The sequence below is a fragment of the Mesitornis unicolor genome, unplaced genomic scaffold (assembly GCF_000695765.1).
Source record: "Mesitornis unicolor isolate BGI_N332 unplaced genomic scaffold, ASM69576v1 scaffold5362, whole genome shotgun sequence".
Lineage (NCBI taxonomy): Eukaryota > Metazoa > Chordata > Aves > Mesitornithiformes > Mesitornithidae > Mesitornis > Mesitornis unicolor.
This window is the reverse complement of record NW_010168371.1, coordinates 1739-25447: the sequence shown is the minus strand read 5'-3', so window position 1 is coordinate 25447 and position 23709 is coordinate 1739. Positions and strand designations below refer to the sequence as shown.

The window sequence follows — 23709 nt, the reverse complement described above, 5'->3', positions numbered from 1 at the left end:
CACTCAGCAGGACTAGGAAACAAAGGCTGCTTGGCTGTTGGAGATCTACTCCAGAGCATCAGGATCCTGGAGTAGAACTGAATTTGAAATGTGCAGGTTAGTCATGTCCCATTGCACCTGAAAAATCCATGTGCCCATATAAGCCAGAGGTTGGACCCATCATCCAATCTGGTCACGTTCTCTATAAATTTATCTCAAGGCCAAAAAAAGTGAAATTCCTTGTAGGTCAAATGGGCGATCTGAAGTGTTGGGAAGCTGTAGTCTTAATGTACTTCTTTGAAATGTACCATTACAGCAATGAAATATCTGCAGCTGTGAGCTCTTCTATATTAGGTCCTGAGATTAAGGAGTCACTTTAGCAGAGCAAACTAAAAAGTCACACGCAGTTCCCCGAGGAAGGTGAAACACTTCCACATGCTCTGCTGAACTTCTGCATCTCTGGATGAAGTCTGTATCAGGAAATGAGGGGGTCTGCCACTGCATGGAGAGTTCAAGGTACTGAGGAGTGAAGTGGAGATTACTTTTGCCATGGAGAGTTTTCAACAAGCTCCTGCTCACCAGCAAAAAGCATACTGCAAGAAGAGTTATTTTTGGTACAGCTGTCATCTGCTTTGTTTTTGGATGTGCAGAAACCTAGGCCTGTGGGAAAAAGAATGACCAGAGTTCTATGTCTTGCTAGGGAAAACATGCCTCTACCTCCACCCTGTACAAGCAGCAATTTTCCAGCGGCAATAATCTGACCAGAGCTAGTCACCCCATCAGAAATGCTTCCCTGTGTCAGAATTTCTGACTCAGAAGCACTTGTCAGACTGTCCCAGGATATAAGAAGGCTGAGATACCAGAAGGAAGCCCCTAGTTTGTTAAAGATTGACTTCAGCTGCAGACTTTCTCTGGCTGAGTTCATTCACTATAGCAGGGTTCAAGGACCTAATCTACAAAGGACACAGACCTGTATCTGAAGCAAAAATCCGAAGGTAAAACAGACTCACTTGCCACAGAAGTCCTTGTGAATGGCACGGAGGGCGAGTAGTAAGTTGGGGTGCACCTGTAGCCAGTTCTCCACCATTTTTGGGTGTCTGGGATCAACTTCCAAAAACACACTCCTGAAAGAACACATTTGAGAGTAGAAAGGAGGGAGATGCACACTTTTAGGTTGCTAAGCTGATAAAGATTAAAGTTTTTCTTTCTGGATGACTCCCATCACTACAGAAAGTGAGGTGATCAGCACACACACTGCAATCCAATAATCCTAAACCAGATCATAGCCGTCCATTTAAAATGCAGATCCCAACTGCCTCTTTAAGAGGTAGAAAATGTTGATCTTGGGGGGAATTCTCATGGTACTCCCCTGTGTGAGCAGTTAAACCCTTGTAACCAGCTGTAAGGATCCCTTCTGAATCCCATGCAGAGGTATCACCGGCTCTGTCTTTCTGAGGTCCCCAGAGATGTAAGGCCAGAATGAAATTTTATGATGCAAATGCACGAACACTGAGCATGGACCAGCAGCATGCAGTTTCTCTTTGTAAAAGCAGGGTGACATTGAGTCCCCATAATGAGAGTCATGAAGTACCAGTCAGCACACGCATTTTCCCATAGTAAACGTCTCCATAAATCAGTTACCAAAATACCACCATCATTCAGACCACACAGTCCTACATACAGGACTGTACCAAGGAGAGTGCAGCAGGGATATGGGAACCAATCAGACAACTGCAGCTAGGGCAGCACCAGGGCTAAGCCTGGACACTGCAGGGCTGCTCCCATCTCTGCTGCAGCACGGCTTTATGGCACTGGCCCACTTCTGAGCCTCCACTCCCGCGAGAAGGCAGAGCCACCCTAGCTTACAGACACGTGGAGATGACAGAACTGGTTGCTGCCTGTGACAGCGCAGCAAGATACACGTTCAACAGGCAAAGAACAGAGGCCAAGTCCCAACCACACACACTCCTGAGAATTCCTAAAACATCCCACACTGAATACTCCCTATACATTCATCAGACTAACTACAAGCTGGGTGTGGATCTCATGCCTGACCTTAAAAAACTTCCACTCCTCCATGGGGGCTCCACCTTGTAAAACAAGCAGAAAGGGAAGGAAGAAAAAAGTAATCCTAACAAACAACCCCATGGGAACAATCTCTGTTGCTGGGAAGTTTTGAGGAGCATCTTCTGCTCTTGCAGTCATGCAAAGCACGAGGAATGAATTCTTCTGCATGCAGTATGCCTCTCAGTGTTCCTCTTCCTCTTCTCAAAACAGCCGATTTTCAATGACCTCTTTTACACTGGTAAAATGCAAGGAATTTCCAACGAGATATGGGAAAGTCCTGGCACAACAGACTTCTGTGTATCAGCATGTTGATCTTTAAGCACAAAATGGATCCCATGTGACAGGCAATAGGAACAACCAGTCTTGAGTATTAACCATGGAGAAATTTAACATTTAAGAAATTATCCCTGGCTGATCTCCTTTCTCTTGGGATATTCAGCACTGTATCCTGGCACAATAAACAAGTTTCCCCTAATTAGAGGGTGGGAGGAAGCAGAGATCTGCATCCATTCTCACAGAGTTCTCTATGGCTCCTCCTTCAGTCACTTATTCTGCTTAGAAAGCTGCATTTGTTTCTTTCTTTGCACGCTCTCTCCTGCTGTTTTTCATGCTCTTCTCGTTGCTGCTTTGACCTTTAAAGATTCTCACTTCACTAATGACTACTAAACACCATCACTGGTCAAGGCAGGCCCACATCCCTTTATTAACCAATTTCAAGCTAATTTTGCTTATATACATGACATTTTTTAAACCACTATTATTAGATGGGGCGGGGGCAAGGGACATTTTCAAAACTATCTTCCCTCTGTACCTTCCTACATAAAAAGAAAACAGAAGTTATAGAAGTGAATGGACAAAAGACATGAAATTCAGAGAACAGTGCTTACCCAGAATCCTTCAGAACAGAAGGAGCCAGAGCCAGAATTGTTTTGATGACTCTCATCCCATCGTCTCCCCCATCCAGTGCATCAAGGTCCTCATAGCTGGAGTGTGGGAATAAGACGACATTAACAGCAATTCATGTGGTGTGAACCATGCCCTCGAGGAGAAAGGTGCACCTAGCACATCTGAACTCCAGCACCCCTACAGCAGGTGACAGCACTCAGAGCTTTACGTATAATACAGGGAGTAAAGTGGCAGCTACCACTAGGCTGGGAAACTCCGTGATGAGCACAAGAAGAAAACATCCCCTGAACTCATCCTGAAAAGCATAAGCCAGGCTCACAAAGTTCCAACGCATGGATCTGTTCTGTCTGTGCCAGCTGGGCAGGGAGACAGTGGGCTGCACAGGAAAGGATCACTTGCTTTATTTCAATCATGTCAGTAGCCAGGCTGCAGTGCCTCCTAACCCAGCAGAGCGAACTAGGACGTAGAAAGCTCAGCTTTCAGAATCTGCTGTGGTGCACATCTTGCACAGGGGCGTTTGTCTTTACACACATGACAATCTGAGGAAGAAGCAGCACACACACAGTGTTTTCACATCCCAAAAGAGCTTCTCCATGTTTGTGTGAATTTGTTTAAGGCAAGCATTGGGATGAGAGTGGGTCACAGCATTTCCACCCAGGTTTTCTTTCCATCACAGAAGCTGCTCCAGTTACCTATACATCCTTTCATAAGCTCCCACAAATTATGAAAAAAGTTCTACCACAAAACATGTTCTGAAAGTTTTGGTTTGAAAACTTGTTAATTTCAAAGTGTGTGTTTTTTCCACTTTTATAAATACTTCAAATACTTTGATACTGTTTCAGACCTGTGAGAAGTATCAAAGTAACACTGTGTCATTACAGACCATATAAACACACAGTAAGTACATGCAGGTAATGTTTGCACATTTGTTCAATTCTGTGTAGTATAAGGAAGCAGACAGAAAACCTTGCTTCAAGGAACAGGAGCAGAAAGCTGTGTTTATCTGATTACCGCACGATTTCTGCGTCCAAGGAAGCCATGTCTTCATGGAAGACGTATGGGGGGTTACTGACGATGAAGTCTACAGGGCCCCAGGGTAGCAGCTCCTTGGCAGAACCTAGAAGAGAAAAAGGATGACAACCGAGTATCAACCACAGCAATCTTCCCGATGATCTGTCTACCAAATTCCTATCCAGAAAACTCTCTCTCCAGTGTGTTTGGTTCTGCTTTTCTCTGATAAAATTGTGCACTAATGAATCCACAATACTGGAGCTCCTGGCTAAGAAACAGCAGAGGGCATATCTACCTAACTGGATACGCCTCACTGGTTTCAGCCAGGTTCAGGGAAGACAACAGGTATCCTTCCCTGGTTCAGCTCACCTCATGTCAGATAAAAATGCTGGACATTTAATCTAAGAGCAATACCTAGGCTCCCTCTAACACTAATGGAGGGACAGGTACATCCACATCAGCATGGAACGAGTTACCCTGTGTATATATTTGCCTCTCCCCAGTAATGCTAGAAAGCACCAGGACTACCAGCTCAGACCCAACCTTTAGACACCTAAAATCAGGAACAATTCACCTCCTGATGCAGTCAGGGACTTCTCTCGGCTGATCAACAACCTCTGAAGGGAAAGCTTCACTGGCTCACTTCTTACTGACCTTTTTCTCTAGTAACTTCAAGGCCCACCGGACCCCTGCACGCCAAAGCGGTCCCTTGGCTCCCTCTCATGTCTACCTCCACCCATCCAAGTAAAAAGGGAGAAAAGACAAAGGGGATTATTACAGTGAAAACAGTTACCATATGAAACATCATGGTGGAGGATGTGGATCCTGTCCTGGAGTTGCAGCCTGTAAAATTCCAGATGCAAGAACAGAAAGAAGAAAGATTAAGAGGCATGTTTGTGTGGATTCATTCTATAAACATCGCACTTCTTATCTGATACACTGGCATCTTTGGATCTCATCTCACATGCCAATGTTAAGGTGATGAGATGTTACTGCACGCTCCTGAGAGGCCAGCACATGCAGCACAGCAGAACCTCTGTGCCAGACACAGAGCTAGGAAAAGGGACTCCTTTAGGGACAGCTCATGCAGAGACTCTACAGTATATTGTATTTCAAATACACACTAGGATCTCTCAGATGCTACTTTCTAACTCATTATCTTTCTTGCCCCGACATCTCTTTGCACATTAATTAGAAATTATACATGTCATGGTCAGTGCCTTTCATCTGCAGCCAGACCTATCTCCAGGGTGTTTACAGCAGCAGAAGTCCTGCAGGTATGAGAAGACACAAACATGTCTCTTTTACCTGTGACAAGTGATCAGGTAAGCATGCTGGCTTGCTATTTTTAATAAACACGTCTATAAACATGTTGGTATTTCTTTGGGAGAAATCTTGGCCAAGATTTTGATCTGACTCAGTGCACTGATTCAAGGTAGCACAGCCCTGAGAGCACCAGACTGGTTGGCCAAGATTTTGATCTGACTCAGTGCACTAATCTGAGGTAGCACAGCCCTGAGAGCACCAGACTGACACTGCATGGTGCTTCAGACTGTCACAACTTGGCATGATCCATACCCATGCTCCCTGCTTGGCAGAACAGTTGAGACAGCGATCCCCTTAAACCCTAGGAATCTTGATGCTGAGGGATACATCTCACATCAGATACATCAGAGTGAAGGTGCTGCCTTAGTGTGCAAGCTTATATCTAGATGAGAAATGACAGAAACTTGCATGGCAATAAAGATGTAAGGTGCCAGAGAGAGAAATATTCAGGCTATACTTGTGTTTAACCTCCTCAGTGACCTATACACTCTTAACTACCCGCTACCGTGAGTTTCCCGAGTTCATAGAAAGGGATAGAAGTAGTTACTATGAAACACCTTGAAAACCCTTGGAAGACAAACAGCATTTAACTGTTGTTTTATTTAGGATGCTGTCTTTGCAAAGCACATTCACAAGTCAAAGGAAAAAAAAACTCTCTAGTAAATAGAAGCATTTTTTCCTGAATTCTTACACACTCCAGAATTTCAAACAACTAAACACTCCCTGTTTTCCAGTGGTGACAAACATGAACCACATGCCCGAATACTGAGGACTCTTCGACTTCCTCGAACAACAATTTACAAAAAGTGGGTAATATGTGGGCTCGTACCTATGTGCATTCTCCCTGGTGAGATCAACAGCAGCCTTCGCTTTATCCACGGCTATGACCTGGCTCTGGGACAGAAAAACAACAACAAACAAGCATTACAACATCAAGGTTCCTGAGCAGACACACTCTGCCAAAAGGAACACGCAAGACAAGAACTGCCAATTGACTGATCCTGTTAAAGGACCCGCTCATGAAGAACGCATCCAAGGCACTGATGGGACCACGAGTCACTTCTAGCAAGGCTGCTAACGTGAGAGAAGGCACTCTGCAACACCCAACAGGACAGGCTTCTGACCAGCTCAGCTGACAATGGAGTCACACAGACTCACATCACCTGATGTGTTCACAGCTCCCAGTGGTGAGACTCAACACTCTGGCTTTACCGCAGGTTAAAATAAGATCACGTCCTTGGCTTCTCCTCTGTAATGCGGACAGAATCTGTCCCAGCATTAACACCTGGAAAGAGGTTCTGGTATTTCCCACCTGTTATGCAGACACCTTTTGCCTGGCTACTCCACTGCAGTCCCTACACCACATTCACTGCACGTATTGACTGCACACACTTGACTGTGTGTCAAGTACTTGAGAGTCCTCCAGCGTAACATTAAGAGATAGACTACACAGTTTGAGATTTGTTTGACCTTACATTCCACCTTGGGAAAAGTGGAAAGGCCTTTTGCTTTGCCTAAGGTTTTTTAATACAGATGTTAGTAAGTATTTACATAGAGAAAGCATGCTCAAAGAAACTACTTTGCATCTGGAGACGATGGTGTGATCAGCCATCATTCCTAGGGGGATTAATTTCACAGCCTGGGACTAGCACCCACGCACAGGAAGCCGACTCTTAAGGGGAAGGACACAGCTGAATCCATCAGTGAAACGTTGCTGGTTTTTTCTCAATATCCGTGTGCCAAATTCTGCCTCAAACACTAAAGGGATCACACAGAGTGTAAACTCTTAGCTGCCCACTAACTCTAATCAGCCAAGGCTTCTTATTTCCCCGGGCACAGCAGTTTGTGTTAGTCAGCTGGGAAAGGACTGTTATCAGTTACAGGGACAGGCTGACACAGCCCTTTAACTTAATAGGCAAGGAAAAGAGCATGAAGCACAGCTCAGGAAATCAGAGTAATTATACTTTGAAGTCATGAAGCTCAAGTATTAACCTTATCAGGTCACTAAGAGGAGGAACGCAGTCACCAACCTCTAATTCTCAAACACCAGGTCTTAACACTTCTACAAGAGGAGAGGCTGGCCACAGCAATTCTCGTTCATGAGAAGTGGCTCATCTGCAATTCTGAGGAAAGGGGAATATTTTTCCCTTAACTGCATACAATGAGATCTTGGATTCATTTCTCTTTCCATTTACCAACGTATTTCAGTGAGCATGTTACATGTCACAACAATTTGGGGCAAGAAGGGCTTTGGTCACCCAGATCTCATTCCCCTTCGTGCTCTTTTCCCTCTGTTCAAAAGGTGCGGGTTGTTATTAGGGAATAAATGTGATTTGGCAATTGCGGCAGTGTGCCATATACTTCTCATATTGACCCCAAGTACCGACACTTCTGTGATAATCCCTTCCCTGTATTCATTTAGTCTGCAGTCTCCTAGACCTAGATCTTTTGATTCACAGGAAGGTGATTTTTAGAGATGACTGACCCATAAATTCAACTAATAGAGTGTGTGCCCGTGCCTCAGTCCCCCTTGTCCACAGCATTAGCTTAAACCAACACCCACCAGTGCTTCAAGCTAAGGTGATTAATAGTGAGCTGTGACAGCTAAAGACTGGATGTATTTTCTTCCTTCACTCTATGTCTCCGCTACTCCTGCAGGCAGCTGAGGAGAGCAGTTCCTAAATATCCCTCTTCTGCCCAGCACGAACTTACAGAGTCAGAAATCTCCAAGCAAAGACGTTTGACTGTGAAGTCTCAAAGAAGACTGGCAGAGTAGGACTGTCCTGTAACACAAGGCATCTGTTGTACCACGAGCACTGAAAAAAGCTCACCTGTGGCAGTCTGCCCAGAAGACTCAGAGCAATTGCTCCAGAGCCACAGCCGATCTCCAGGATCACGGGATGAGGGACAGGAACTGGGAAGCAGAAGTCTGAATTCTTCGCACATTTCTGAGATTCTTCCTCTATAACTAAGGAGACAAGATCCTAACAAAACAAAAGCCAACAAACACATTTAAGGGAGCTGATTTTACGCACACCTCTGTGATCTGAGGACTGTAGTTTAAATTTCTTGACTCTGTAGCCCAATGAAATGTGTTTTTGTTGCTTATTTTAAAAAAGCAGACAGCAGCAATGGAATTGACATGCCCGAATTCACTTCAGCTCCATCCTCCCCACAGGGTGCATTGATTAGGAAACAAATCCTCAGGATACAGTTTCCCACAGATCCTCTGAAATCTAGCACTGTTGGGAAAAACAATAACCAAACAGCTGGAGCACATTATCTTGTGCAACACCATTTTATTTACTCCAAAATTCCGGCTTTCAGAATTTGTAAGCTTCAAAATTTAAGATTTCTACACTTTCTCAGTATGGTAAGTAATTTGGAGGCAGAGGTACAGCTTCTAACAGCATCTAAACCAACAATCCAACCTGCAGATGAAAAGCAAAGGCAATGAATTACCAAATTACCTGAATAAGCAGCTCTCTGCATGGATTTCAGATTGTGGACTAGTACTCCATTTTGTTGGTATAAAGTCACATGGAAAAGATTTTCACCCACGCCTCTCGATCCATCTGCATCTCTGCTACTGCTGCCTCCTCCCTCCCATCAATCTTCTCTTCTATAAATCTCTTAGCAATTTAATCCAAAATCCAACACAGCGGGAGAGGTCTCAAAGACAGACGGTTCTAAGGCCTGTGTAAACGAGCGACAAGAGAAAGCACACATGTGCCTCCCTCAGACTGCAGGATGAACTTCCCTTGCTGTTCACTGGAGCAAACTAAGACAGAAACCTTACAAACACGAGTACAAGGGGAAGCAAATGCAATGCTTCTCCCAGCTGCCTAATATTTTATCCATCTCTTCATCCATTTAGCAGCAAGGATCTTCAACTGTTTTCACTGTTCTCTCAAATCCTCTCCAGCTGTTGAGCTGGAAAGAGCCCGAGACACCCATGCCTTTGCTCACCAGGTGCTTAACGCAAACAACCTTTGTGCTTCTCCAGGCTGTGCCCCTGACCTTCCACATGGCTCTTCAGCGATGACCTCCGCTGTGCTCGTACCTGAAAGCCCAAGGACAGGAAGCAGCCCACAGGCTGCAGGGCTGTATTCGGCGAGCCCTCTCTTAGAGGGGGGTCTTCACTGCAAAGTTAAGTTGGTGACTGATACCTCCTCTGGCCTCAGACAGGTATGAGGATCCACATTGCAGTGCCCTGCCCTGGCTACTGTGTTGTTACTGGCACCGCACTCATAGAGGAGTTTTGCTAACAGCCTCCAAAATCACATACTACTGCTTGCTGCTCTGGGATTCCTCTCCTAGACAATTATGGAGGAAAACATTCCTACAGGCTCCCAACAGGACTGTGGGAAACCATTAGAGGGCTACCAGCACCAAGTAACAACAGGGAAAAATAAGCACCATGTCTACCCACTGAGTGGGAAAACGGCTTTTGCCTTTCAGCTAAGGGCTCCAGATGAATCAGTCTGAAAACACTTCTGCCATGGAGACAGCCAGAGAGTGCAACTTCAGCCGGTCTGGGGATGCAGGTGCTTGTGATTCCAAGCCCACAGACAAAGAGCCACTCAAAACTTCTGCCCAGCCACTAAAATCACTCTTTTAAATACCAGCCATTTCTGGTCACTTACAAATATTTCCAGGAAACCCCTGCAGTAACTCAGAAGAACAATCTGTCTCCAGGGCTGATCACAGAGCAGCACAAGTTACTCATTACAACTGTTCAAATGTAGCTTCCACACAGCAGAACTATTGTCAGCATTTATTAACTTGCCCAAGGTTTATCATTAGTAATTTCAAGCTTGGAGTTGTAATGGAACTTCTACTTTACACATTCCACAGTGAAAGTAATTTTCGGGTGCTTGCCAAAGCTCCTATTTAAACATGACTGACTTCAGTTTTTACCACATGTAAGAGAGGGATGCAGGCACTACTCAGGCTTTGTATACCACTTCCTGGCCCTCTTGCCTTACTTTCTTGCTTATTTAATCTACTTTTTACTGATGCAAGGGCTAGTTTTCTCATAATGCATGTTTATGATAATAGTTCAGAAGTAAAAGATACTAAAAATAAAGCAACTACCTCCTTTTCCAGACAGTAGTAGCTCACTACAATCAAGAAGTTCATAAATTCAATTGGCAAGCAAAACAGAAGGTGTATTCTAACTGGCAAATTAGGACAAACACTTTGTAATTGTGCATTAACTGGCTGTGGTACCATGGTCCTTGTCTTCACTTACAGCTTTCATGTGAAAACCACATTTCCCCAGCGTCTGCAAAAGAATCTGGAAACCCCAGTGACCAGGATACAGAGTTTGTCCCGTCAGCCCACTGCCACGAGGCTTCCTCTGCAGAAATCATGAATGATTAAGTTATCCAGAATTGTTATGAAACAGGATTCTTCAGATTCTTCTTACTATTTTCCATCTTTTCACAAGAAATCCAGCCGCAATCTCTGCTGCTCCAAGTACACCACCATCTCCAAGATGTCACCACTGGAAATGACAAATTACAGCACTTCTCGGAACACATCACGCCTTCAAACCTCATCTTGGGAGATGAAGTGACTCTGGCCATGCATTACTGTGTTCATACAGACTACAAAACATCCTGCAAGGTGGACGTTCCCTACTGCTGCAGAAGACTCAGACTCTGACTCAAGCCACAGCTGGGGAAGAGCAACAGAGGCAGAAGGTGCTGAAAAGACACCTGGGACAACAGCAGAAGGCCAAAGGCTGTGGTCTTCATCCTGAAGGACACCACATCTTCTCAGACTGAAGAGATTCAGAGTGCAAACATCTGCTAACATAATGCCATCATTGCTAAAAGCCATCTTAACCATCAGTTTGATCACTGGCTTTAAAGGTTGAGAGATGAAATTATACAAATTCCACTGGGAAATGAGAGAAAACATTTTGGCAGCCCAGGCAATTAACCTTTGGAATATGTTAGAAAACTTCCCCACACCCTGACACTCTAAATGGAGATGGCAGGCTGTTCTGAAGGGCTTACTTTCACTAACATCCTCTGCAGGATTCAATACGTGAGAGAGAAATGTCCCTCACTACAGCAAAATGCTGTTTTGGCTAAAACAAAGACTTGACACCGAGTGTGTCTTTGTAGTCTCCAAAACCAGGAAATTCAGGTGGCTTGCTCAGGTGCCTTGTCCCTGCAACATGCTGAGCACTTCAATACCTTTAATACGTTTACCCTCACAACTCCCAGTTTCTAGATAAGCAGCTGTGAAACAGTGACCATCCCAGACTCCCTACGGCTGAACAGAACACTGAACCTGCTCCAGAAGCCTCACTCGCACCTTTCCCATGACAATGCTTTAGACTGTGGAAGTGGGCCCCCAAACTCCAGTAGGAACAGACAGGTCTCCAGTTGTGTGAGGACAACTGACCTCCTGCAGAAGAGCAGAAGGCACAGGGATCAGAACCAGATTCCCACATCATCTAAACAGTGCTTGGCTGCTCTCAAATCGTCTTTTTGTTTTTACTGTTCTAGCCAAAACCTGCAAATATAAAAAAGAAATAATCCAAAGTGCTGTGTTACGGAGCAAGTAAAATCATAAATTAAATAAGTATCTTAGAAATGTCATCCGACTCTACATTTACCCATAGCATGCCAACCAACGGATAGGATGAACACTCAACTGTGGCGTTATTATAATTCAAATTATTGCTTACAGTATGCGTCATTATTGTCAGTAACAACACAGCCTACACTCAAAGCCTGCTAGGCAGTGCTACAGGTACTGGCAGAACTCCTTTTATCCTGGAGCCTGGTGTACACATACGTGGGTATAAGTATGATATTTGTGTTAGGGCGGGGAAATGGAACATTCTGAAGATCTTTTTCCTTTTATCTTTTATGCAAGAAGCTCCTTCCTCCAGCAAAAGCCACTTTTGGAAGGAGTGGAGGAACTGAATGGCAAACAGACAAAACCAGTGAGAAACCAAAATCCTTCCTCTGCTTTTGCCAGCAATGGCATAAAGGTGGAAGGGAAGGGGGTCTGGGCATGGCTTGGGCAGCCCCCACGACTCGAGAGCTGCTGCCATCTGCGTGCAGGGGCACACTTCATTCAGTAGATGGCTGTACAGAGATGTTCGAGCAGCAGAGAGAAAGAGCTGGAAGTCACGGAAAGGTGAGCTCAGTAGCCACCACTGTCCATTGGAGTAAATCTTATGTACGGCTAAAACCACCCCACAGCCGTTGCAAACTCCTCTTGCACAGTGGTAACTAATGAACTTCCCCTTCTCCCCCATTTTACAGGATTCTGTACAAGTAAATATTCAAGAGGATGTCGAGAGCACCAGCCACCTCTAAAGCCTGTGTGTGAAAGGGTTTTTACACCACGCTGGGCTAGAGGTGATGCAGGCCTCAAGTGATGGGTTTTCAGGGACCTAAATTCTGTTGCTTAGCACAAAACAGAGTGGGGAGAAGGTGGCAGTATCTAGATCCTCTATGTCTTTGCCAGAAGTTAATTTAAAAATTTACAGGGAAAAATGCAGGACACCCTTGGGAGGGAGAAGAAGACCTGGTCCTGACTAGCAAAGGAAGAGCTTGCAAGGGCTAGAAGAGACCTGTTACTTGTGGTTCCATCTACAGGGGACACAAATATTTGCCTCCCACGGTACTTGATTTCCAGTACTCAGAGGTTCTCAAGCTTTTGTCTCTTAGCCAAGCCACTCGCAGCCTGCTCTCACCTTGCGATTCCAGGAAGTCTTGCTTCACTGCCACATTTGTCCCAGGTTCACGCCGTCATTTATCTCCCCCCCACTCCCTGCCATCTTCTCTGTTGGGCGAAATAGATGCAAAACTTTGTGAACGCTCCAGCTTGCCATGAGCCTCAGCCTCACCCTTCCACCCACAGCTCACGCTCCCCAAGCCCGCCCCAGCACACACTCATGTTCTGACAGGTTCTTGGTATTACCCCCCTCCCTGCGGCCAGGTCTCTATTTCACTGTATTTCTTGGAACCGCAGCTGCACAAAGCAAGCGTGAGGACAGTGTCTGCCAGCACCAAACCACAGGCTCCACAGCTCCAGCAGACAGCACAGGGTCAGGCAGCTTTCAGCACCAAGTCAGTCAGGAGGAAACAGCAGAGGTTGTCGCTGCTCGACCATGGCTCCAGAGCTGCGTGGATGTCCAGAGCTGAGGCACAGTCCAGCGACAGTGAATGACCCATCTGATGATTCTGAGATCAAAAGTATAAGGCTAAGAAAAACAAGAGAAGAGGAGGAATGGGAAAGGCAAGGGTGGAGGTCACAAATTCACACCGTGTTCCCTAGAAGCACCCTTTTTTCCGTGCCCCACATGCTCTGGGGAAAGCAGGGAATACAAGACTCCAGGGGTGCGAGCCAGGGTGGCAAGAGGCTCTAACTGGCCAGGCAAGCAAACAGGCTGAGGAAAGCAAAAGACGCATGAAAACCTGGGTAACCTTCTCTCTGCTCTTGCACACTTCCTGGGAATGTTTTACTTATTTGTGTGCTTTCCAGAAACTTCTGTTCTCAGAATCCAGGACTTTGCATAGAGCCTGATCTGATATTAACCAAGTCACCCCTCCCCTCCTGTTTGTTCACTTGGCTGCCTATCAGCACGTGACAACTGCAAGGCAATGGCCATACAAGATCTCTGCCATGTGCCCTCTTTCCAAAACCAGGCCACCAAGCCACCCCAGTGCTCAGTGGGCAGGCAAGCTCTGCCTTTTTGTGTCTGGCACCACAATAGAGAAAAACAGAGAAAATGTTGCACAAAGCTCATGCAACACCCCCTATACATGTATAGAAAGCAAAGAATAACTCCAGAAGGAGCCACGGATCCTGAAATAAAAATAAAGGTGGCTTTAGGCCACCAGAAGCAACGACAGAAACAGGTAAAGTTCACCTAGTGCTGCAGCAGGGGTTTGGCTTTCCTGACACACCACAGGCTCCTGATGCCTCGAGCACTGCTTTGTCTGTCGGAGGACAGGCTGTGGCAGCATCCAGCAATGACTTCACCACATGGCAGCAACCTTTGTCACCCGTCCGTGCTACTGCCCGAAAGAAACGACCCCAGCTGTCAAATCTAAACTTAGCCATGGGCAAGAAGAGTGGATAAAAATGACTGTAACATGGCTGCACCTCAGGTCTTCAGCATCAACCCCTATCCAGGCACAACTCTGCACTGTTTCTTCCTCCATTTCCTTTTGAACAAGAAGAAATCTGTCCTGGGAAAACATCCTGTCCTATTTTAAAGTAGCCAGCAATAGACTCCTGCTAAGCTTTTCCAGTAATCAGCTACACTCTCTGTTAGAGATGTGCACCTTTTCTTCTGGCCTGCCCGTATAGTGCTTGTTATACACTTGCCTATGAAACCAAAGAGATTGCTGTTATCACATTTCTGCTCCCTGTGCCAGGTAATGAACTCCCAAGCTTGTCTTTGATGAGCTAAGCAGTCTTTCACGCCAAGGCAGACTTTTCCAGCTGTTAATCGACCTACCGGTTCTTCTCCAAACCTAGCTTTCCATTTCTTTCTCAACCGGTCAGTAACATAACTGGACATAATATTTTGGCAACTCTTCCACTACTGCAGCACACAGATTACTTAACCCTGCTACTCGTACTTGGCAATCCCCTGCTAACACATGTGCGGATCACACCAGCCTGCTGGGCAGCCCACCGAAAATGGGTGCTCATGGTCAGCCAATATCCATAGGAGCCCCAGATCTTTCTCCAAGCTCTTCTGGCAGGGGAAGCCCCTCAGCCACAAGGCACAGGCTGCATGATTCCTCTCTGCACTTATGATCCTGTTAAACACTTGTGTCTAACTCAAAGGGTAATTCCCATTGCTCTCCACCAGCGACAGGCTGCTTTCATAATTCCCATTCCCCAGCCTCTGTGTATTTTGTTCATATTGACCTTATAAGGGTCTCTAGGTACTTCACGAAAGGACCTTAAGCTATGTACAAGAGAGGACACTGTAATCCTCTTCGTTTCCCAAAACGGGAAGCCCAGTGTTGCAGAAAGGAGAAGCAGCCTCCCTTTGAAGAGACAAGTGGTCACAACCATGGAAAGAAAAGCCAGTCTCCTGACTCCTGAGCCATGGCTGTGCTCCACTAACAGCATCGCCTTTCGACCCTTCTGAGAAGTAACCAGCTGTGGCAACGACATTAGGGAAATGCAAAGCCATTCTACATCAAAAGCTTCCTTTTAGCACTCATTAAAACAGAAACCATGTACACTGCTTTGACATAAAGCACTGGAGAAAAGCCCCACCTTGCAGTCTGTGTGTTTGCTCACACATGTCAGGAAGCAAAAATCCTCCCTTTTCTGTGTGCTTGACCTTCTTGAAAGGTTAATGATTCTGTTTAGCTAGAAGTAAGGTTAAACTTGATGAAAGGTTTCTCTGAGCAAATCTTTGCCTAAAGTGCTTTCCCAGAACACCCCAGCACAATGACTGCCATTCAGCTGACAGACGCGAGTGAAACAGCCATGGTTTCGGCGTACCGAGCACGTTAGCACGCGGAAGAATCAATCTGCCTTGGGAAACAAGTTAAAAGCTTAAAAATCAGAGGTGGAATAAAGAATTGATTAGACAGCAACAGGACTAAAGATTGCAAATGCTATAGAGAACCTGAATGATTTATGTGTCACGCAGTAAGAAGTAAGGGCTTTCCTGTTAAATGAACAGGCAGCACCAGAAGCAAAGAAAATACTTTTCCCACTTCCAACACAAAATTAGAAAGCTTCAATGTCAGATGATGTCATGGAGGCCAGACACAGTCAGACTCAAAAGAGGATTAAACACATTAATGGAGGACAGATCCATTAGTGATTTTGAAGCCGTATGGCCCCAAATCCAGCTTTGGCCAAGAACAGCCCTTAACTGCTGACTGTCAAAAGAAGGGGGAATCCTTTCACATCTATCTTTTCCCTTGTAATTTTGCCCCCATCATCTGCTACAAGCCCCAGTCCTACACAGTACACTGAACTAGACAGACAATATAGTCTGACCCACTAAGTCTTGTCTCTTGTTTTTATATGACCTCCTGCTCTCACACGAGATCGCAGCCACAATCTCTTTTGCATGACTATTAAAAAGAGTTCAGGGTGGCACAGACTTGGAACTCCTTTCCCTGAGATGTCTCCCAGGCTACAGTGTCCCCCCTCTCACAGAACCATGGTCTGTTCTCATGACACAGCCACCACTACAGAGCCAAGACTAAAATATATATATGTGGGGTCTGAGCTTGTGCTGAGATCACAACAGGTCAAGGAGGTGTCCCCGGGGGGCTCCTGGGTGGCCTGAGGGCCAGAGAGGATGGCAGAACTCTGACAGTCCTCCCAATAGTCTTGGAGCTCTCCTCCCAGCCGCAATGAAAACTCTGTGTCCAAGAACCTGACTCTACCCACACAGCAGTTGCAAAGGATAAACAATTCTTGTTTCCACTGAACAAATTAGCATTCATTTGCTTTAAAACACAGCACCTGGGGGGAGGGGGAATCAGAAAACACCAGATATCTTGTAATAATTAATAGGAAATAGAGCAATCAGGAACTCTGCCAGCCTAAGCCTGGAGTGCCCTCTAGCGGTAAGATATCTTGTAATAATTAATAGGAAATAGAGCAATCAGGAACTCCGCCAGTCTAAGCCTGGAGTGCCCTCTAGCGGCAGAAGACTGGCGAGCAGCATACCCCAAACAAGTTACTTCCTTCAGAGAAGTCCTGGACCGAACCAAACCTTTCCTTACTGAAGCCATGGTGAGGCTTCATTGAGCCTACACTTGCCTGGACGGAAAAGAATTCTGTATGCACGGTTGGCTGAGTTCTCTGCTGTGTCCTGTTGTTCCTCTGATCCACGAGGCTGCTGCAATGGTAACACAGCCTGAGTTTCAGAAGGCCTTGCTTTGGGAAAAGGAATCACAGAATTATTGAGGCTCATCAAGTCCAGCCCATGCCCTAACACCACCACACTGGCCAGACCATGGCACTCAGTGCTCAGCCTCATTGGCCTTCCCCTTTATCTTTACCCCTAAACATTCCACCTTGGTGATCCTAACATTGTATTCTAGGCAGTCAAAGCACTCCTTAACATACAATCCTATCCCACCACCTCTCTTTCCTTGCCTATCCCTTCTAAAGAGTCTGTAGCTCTCCATTGCAGCACTTCAACCATGTGAATCATCCCACCACGTTTCTGTGATGGCAATTACATCACGGTTCCCCTGATGCACAGTAGCCTCCAAGTCCTCCTGTTTACTGCCCGTGCTACAGCCATTGCCATACATGAACTTAAGCCGTGGTACAGATTTCACTTCCAACACCGGAACATCGCCCCGAGACTTATCCATAACAGTCCTGAGTTCATCTCCCTCCCCCTTCAATTCTACTTTCTTCTTCATTGATACAGTGACTGAGCAATGTTGAGAGGGGTTCATTGACATGACAATAATGATTGCAAAACCAAGATAATTCGTGAGACAGAGCAGCCCTGCGTGACAAGAAGTTATGACTGAATGCCATCAGTTTTGTATCCCACTCTCAGAGCTTAAACAGGACCTGCTAGTTTCCTCATTTTGGCTGCCTGTCCCCTTCCCAACCCGACTCCCATGGAACAGAAGAACAAAGCCACATGTGCTGCAAAAATAATCCCGGAGGGAACGAATGGGAGAGGGCTCAGCTACCAGAGAGAGCAAAATAGACTACAAAGAGGCAAATTTCATACAGCGCAAAATTAAAGCAGACAACTGAGCTTCTCTTCTTGCATGTGTCAATTTGATCCCAGGACTGAAACAATGCTGGTGGTTTATGTCATACTGTGTTTTGTTTTCATACCGTTACCAATGAGTCTGGGAGCAAGAGCCAGATCCCTTCTGCTGTAACTATGGAATAAAAAGTGCATTATAAAGATGGCTCCTCTTCTCCACAAGCAGGAGCATTTGCAGAAGCTACATAAATATAACTAGGAAGCAAATTTTGCAGCTGCTTGTGTATCTGCACTAACAAATCAATTCAGAGAGTTACATTTACTCAGCCAAGGACAAGACATGCCATGTGGCTCACATATGCAGTCACAGATAAGCAACTTGAACCTGGGATATCAATGTTGATAATGACCTACTTCCTAGAGAACAAGGATTATTTACAGATATTATGTGGTGCAAAGTTTCAGCACTATTGGTTTTAAGAATGCTGCAGACAAATCCTAAACGGAAAGCACAACAGATGCAACTAACTTCAGTATTTTTCAGAGGAGATATTTCCACTGCAGTTTTGAAGTTCAGAGAAGTCTGGAAAAAGTACTCTGATGAAACAAAACACAGGCAAACCCCAACCCAGACACACCACAGAAAGCTCTCTGTACACCGTTCCTGGAAGCAGCACATGCCTAGAGCAATGTCCTGACAGGTACTGCTGGACAGCTGGATCTTGTCCCCACACTCTTCCCCAGGTAACCTCCCCAGCACCAGATCACAAGAAAACTCTCAGTTGCCAACGGAGCCAGCAGAGATGCTTTTACCAAAACCACGCATGTGAGCACAATTAACAACATTCTGAGGCATCAGCCATCCCACCCTAGCTTCCACTCCAAACAACGGGCCTTTGTTGGAAGCCTGGCACTGCATGGAGAGAATTAAGAGCATAGCACCAGAGGAAGCTGTGCCAGCAGATGTTTTGACTTGCAGAACATACAAGTACTCCCTGGTTTTAATGCCCACGTTGCATTCAGAAATTAATGGGGAGTTAGAGGTTAGAAATAATCTCTTGAATTAACTGGAGCAGAAATATGTTGACAATAACAAAGCTAACCATCACTGAGCTCCACCTTGCAAAACTATTCCTTAGAGCTCTATCTCCAAACTTAATCACCACAGAGTGATCACACCCAGACACAACAGAGAGCTCACACCTCTGGACAGAAGCGTCTTCTCTATGACTTGAAGCCCAGCAGGCTATCAATGAGATGCTGCTGATGCCCCACACCAAATCAAGACTCTGGTTCCGAATATTCTTTACACGCTGAGATGAGATGTTTACATTGTAGTTGTGCTGATTCCCACTGAGTTTTCCGGAACCCTCTCATGGATTTCAGTAGCATCCTCTTCTGCAAAGGGCACAATGGAAGCACAGGCTGTCTTTGCCTTTTAACTTTTGTGTAATAAAAGGTATCAGAGGAAGGATTCTGCAGACTGCATCTTCTTGTTAGTGAGCTGCTGCCTTCTTCATACATTCCCAATACTAACCCCAGAAAAAGCAGAGGTGGTCTTCCCGTCTCCAAAGCTCGCTCAAACCTTGGCATCTCTTCTGACATTGTCAGTAGGGAACATTCTGTCTGAATTATTCTTTTCATTCCTTTCATAGCATGGGCTCCTGCTTATAAAGACCTAAACAGAGAGCCCCCAGCACATTACAGCAGTCACCAAGCAGCAGGCTACTATCAGGGAAAGTCTCACTATGCAGTTCTTAGGCTTTTTCCTAGCAGCAGGAACACGGGGCAAAATCAATTTTAAACTTGATCATGCATGGCTGTCCTTTACACTCCTACAACCCACATCCACATTTAATTCCAGCCCAGGTCAGAACTTACCATTCAGTTTCCAGTGTTTGTTTTGTTACCAGTCAGGAAACAACCCTTCAGATTCCAGTGTTTGTCCATAATCCCCTGTGGAGCCATCAGACAGTTGGTAGGTGTCACTTCCTACCAGCCTGCACTACGTTAGTCTGCACAGGGACAAGCAAGTTGACTCTGGAATCAACTACCATTTTCCAGTAGTAGCTTTCTACTACTACAGGATTGTGTCAACAACCTTCGGACAACTTCAAGATTCTTGTCCTTGTATCAAAGTACTAAGCCACTGGGATATAGCAGTATAGGTTCTGAACTTCTAGGAGTCATTACTATAGCAGAAATAAGGAAAGAAACGCAAGTCCTTCATCAATGGAGATGGATCTCTGTGTAATCAAGTGACACGCTAGCTTGCAACATCTCTTGCTCCGAGCCAGGAGGCAACATTCACCAGCATCAGCTTCAGATCACAAGCTTAGAATCCTCCTGTTCTAAAAGAAGTGGAGTGATCCAACGTCCTCATCGCCACAACCTCCCGATACACAGAGTGTATTCACAGCAATGCAGTGCACAGACTCAAGCCCAGCCCCACCACGTTTCCCACCTTCATACCTCTGTTTCAGGCCGAGGGATAAATACTGGGGGTCTCATCTTCAGAGTCAGGTCCTGAAAGTCCCACTCGCCAAGCACATACTGCACTGGCATTCTGTGGCAGGCAAAAGGCAGTGTGAGCAATTTAGGGCTATACCTTGTAACACAGAAAAGCTCTCAGTATGATGCTTACCTCATTACTAACCACATAATCCCCCTGAGGGTGGACAGCTAAACATCCCTAAGGCTCTCAACTGCATGTGCAATGTGCACGTGCACTCTAAGGGAGCTGTGGGAGCTCCACTCCCATAGAAGAGTTTGTTAGCAAGCACTGGACCCAGCAAACTACAGGCCAGTCAGTCTCACCTGGATACTGGGGAAAGTCATGGAACAAACAGTTCTGGAGATCATTTCCAAGCATTCTAAGTACAGGAAGTACTGTGAGTAGTCAGCATGGATTTACAAAGGGAAAATCATTCCTGACCAACCTGATAGCTACCCATGACACAATGGTCATCTCGATGCATGAGGAAAGAGTAATCAATACCATTTATCCAGACTTTCCTAAGGGTTTTAATGCTGTCTCCCATAACATCCTCATAGACAAGCTGATGAAGTATAGACTAGATAAATAAGGTGGACTGAAAATGGACTGAACTAACAGGCTCGGATGCACCAGTACAGGCTGAGGGCAACCAGCTGGACAGCAGCCTTGCAGAAAAAGCCCTGGGGATCAGGCGGATGAGTTGACCACAAGCCAGCAAGGTGTCCTTGCAGCAAAGGTGGCCAGGGGCTTCCTGGGCTGCATTAGGCAGAGCTTTGCCAGAAGGTCAAGGGAGGGGATCCTTCCCCTCTATTAAGCACTGGAAGAAAACATCTGGAGTGCTGGACTCCCACTGCAGGAGAGACATGGACATACTGAAGTAAGTCCAACAACAGGCCATTAAGATGATTAAGGGATTAGAGCATCTGACATACAAGGAAAGACTGAGAGCTGGGACAGTTTAGCCTTGAGAAGAGAAGGCCTGGGCTGGGGGGGAAGGGGAGGGAAATTTCATCAATAACCAGATGAATCTGGTGGAATGGAGGACAAAAGATGGAGCCTGATTCTTTCCAGTGGTATACAGTGAAAAGATAGGCAAAGGGTACAGATTGAAATACAGAAAATGCCATTTAAACCACCCCATTTTTTTTCCTTTTTCTTTTTTTTAAAGGGTGGTCAAACACTGGAACAGGCAGTCCAAAGAGCCTGCATAGTGTCTATCTTTGGATATATTAAAAACTGAATTGGGCATGGCTCTAAGCAGTTTGCTCTAGTTGGTCCTGCTTTGTGCAGGGGGGTGGACTAGGTTTCCAAAGGTGCCTGCCAACTTCCAGGATTCTATGACTCTCTGAATTCTGGGGCCACGTTTCCAGCTGCTCTGAGGCTCCATACCTTACTTCTTCACATCGAACAGCAGGGATTTGTTGCAACCTTAACAACGTTTAAGACAGAGCAACTTACAAGTCAAGACAGCTCTGGTAATTTTGCATTTCTGCTCCTAATACAAGACTCAAGAGTAGCAGGACAATGGAAGGGAAGACACTTGGATCCTACAAACAGTAACCACCGCTTACACCCTCTTTGCTCCCAGACGGGAAGAGACAGGCGATCTGCTGACTGACAACAGCAAACGCCCATCACTTGAGTCACCAAGAGAGACCAACACAACACTGTTACTTGACATGTGAGCTGCTAATGGCCTTCTGCCTTCTCTCTGCTACCATTCTTTCGGCTGCACTAAGACTGAAAACCCTCCAAAAGAACAACTGTAAGAGGATGCTCCCACCTTTCTAGTCGCTTGCTGCTCAGCTGCTGGATTTGCTCCTGCTGCCATGCTGTAAGTGGAGTCCAGAGGCTTCTGCAGTTCAAGCTCTGAAACTGAAGACAAGGTCACTTTAAAACTTGTCCACTGGTGCCACCTGGGTGTCCCCTGCACCCTCCCAAGACCTTTAAGGAGACCCAGAATGCTGATAAACACATATGCCTGGGACTGTTGGCAACCACAAATGACTAAGAGAACCTATCTGCATATTTATTTAAAAACAACTGTTTGCAACTGTTCTGCTACTTTTCTGGGGCTCAGAAAAACAGATAAAATTAAGCATCAATCCACCAAGCAAGTCTGGGTACAGCATGGTTGTATACGTCATGGCTTGCGTTTCAGTCCCTACAAAAGAAGACATTTAAGAGACTCCAAGCCTCACCCTCTCTGCCATCTAAGGTATGGAAAAGTTGTTCTACCTCCTATAAGCAAGATAAAAAGAAAGACATGGGATCCAACTAAAATTACAAACTGAGAGGCACACACAAACCTTATTCTTTTTCCTATTACTTAACTGTTTTTGCTCCCAGGACAAATGACACGATATATTCACTGGATTCTCGTGCTTCAGGGATCCCGTTTGTTTCAAACACCTTCTGCCAGTAGTTGACCACATCAGTGGCAGTCAAATGCCCAGGTCTTGCACTGCAGCTCTGCCTCAGAGACGACTGCTTTGGACTGAGGATAGGACCTTTGCTTTGACTCAATCCCCTCGGCACGCACTGAGGTGAGAGACCCAGCAGCCTCTTGAGCAGTGGGTGGGGGAGGCATCTCATTGTTGCAAAATCAGTTCTTGGCTCCTACATGTGTTCCTCCTTGTCCTCAGCTGATCACTGCTGAGACTCACGGGACACTTGGTGCTACCACAAGCCGCTGTGGCTAAGTCAGCTGTGGCTTCTCCTCAGGGCAGCATAAAAACGGCACTGGTTTGCAGCTCTTCTGGTCTAGAGAAAGAGGCAAGAGTACAGCGTGAATCCCTCAGGCTAGCAAATCATAGGTTCCACTCTGACAGAATGCAGACTGCCTGCCCTACTCCCAGCCCACAGGTGCAAAACCAATTACACCCTAAGAGTAACACAGGACTATCCCAAGAAAAGAGTCTGGTGACAGCTAACCAGCTCTGCCACTGCAATCCATTCCTTCGCAGAGCCGCCCACTACCACAGGCCAGAGCTACTGGAAGGTCAGTCCATCCCCATGGCAGGGCAGAAGCGTGCATACCTGCACACAGGCACAGCCCTTCAGCCTGTACTTGGTCCCAGAAAGCCTCAGACACACCAACTCTCAGCTCCAGTCCTTGTCTCTCCACCCCATGGGTGGGTTATCTTTGTTCCTTGCAGGAAGACCCCTAGTCTCTCATAGATTCTTTCTTTTATTTCTCTCTGTTCTTAAACCACAA

The 23709-nt window shown here is 45.9% G+C and overlaps 1 protein-coding gene across 1 annotated transcript; it reads right to left on the bottom strand.

Moving 5' to 3' along the window:
* Positions 1-602: 602 nt before the first annotated feature.
* HEMK1 (HemK methyltransferase family member 1) lies at positions 603-23087 on the bottom strand. Its single transcript, XM_010178978.1, has 10 exons — positions 22827-23087; positions 22276-22367; positions 20468-20561; positions 8121-8273; positions 6119-6183; positions 4757-4806; positions 3964-4069; positions 2934-3029; positions 990-1103; positions 603-639 (listed from the first exon to the last, which is right to left on the bottom strand). The coding sequence occupies exons 1-10, from the start codon at positions 23085-23087 to the stop codon at positions 603-605; spliced, it is 1068 nt and encodes a 355-aa protein (XP_010177280.1).
* Positions 23088-23709: the final 622 nt, after the last annotated feature.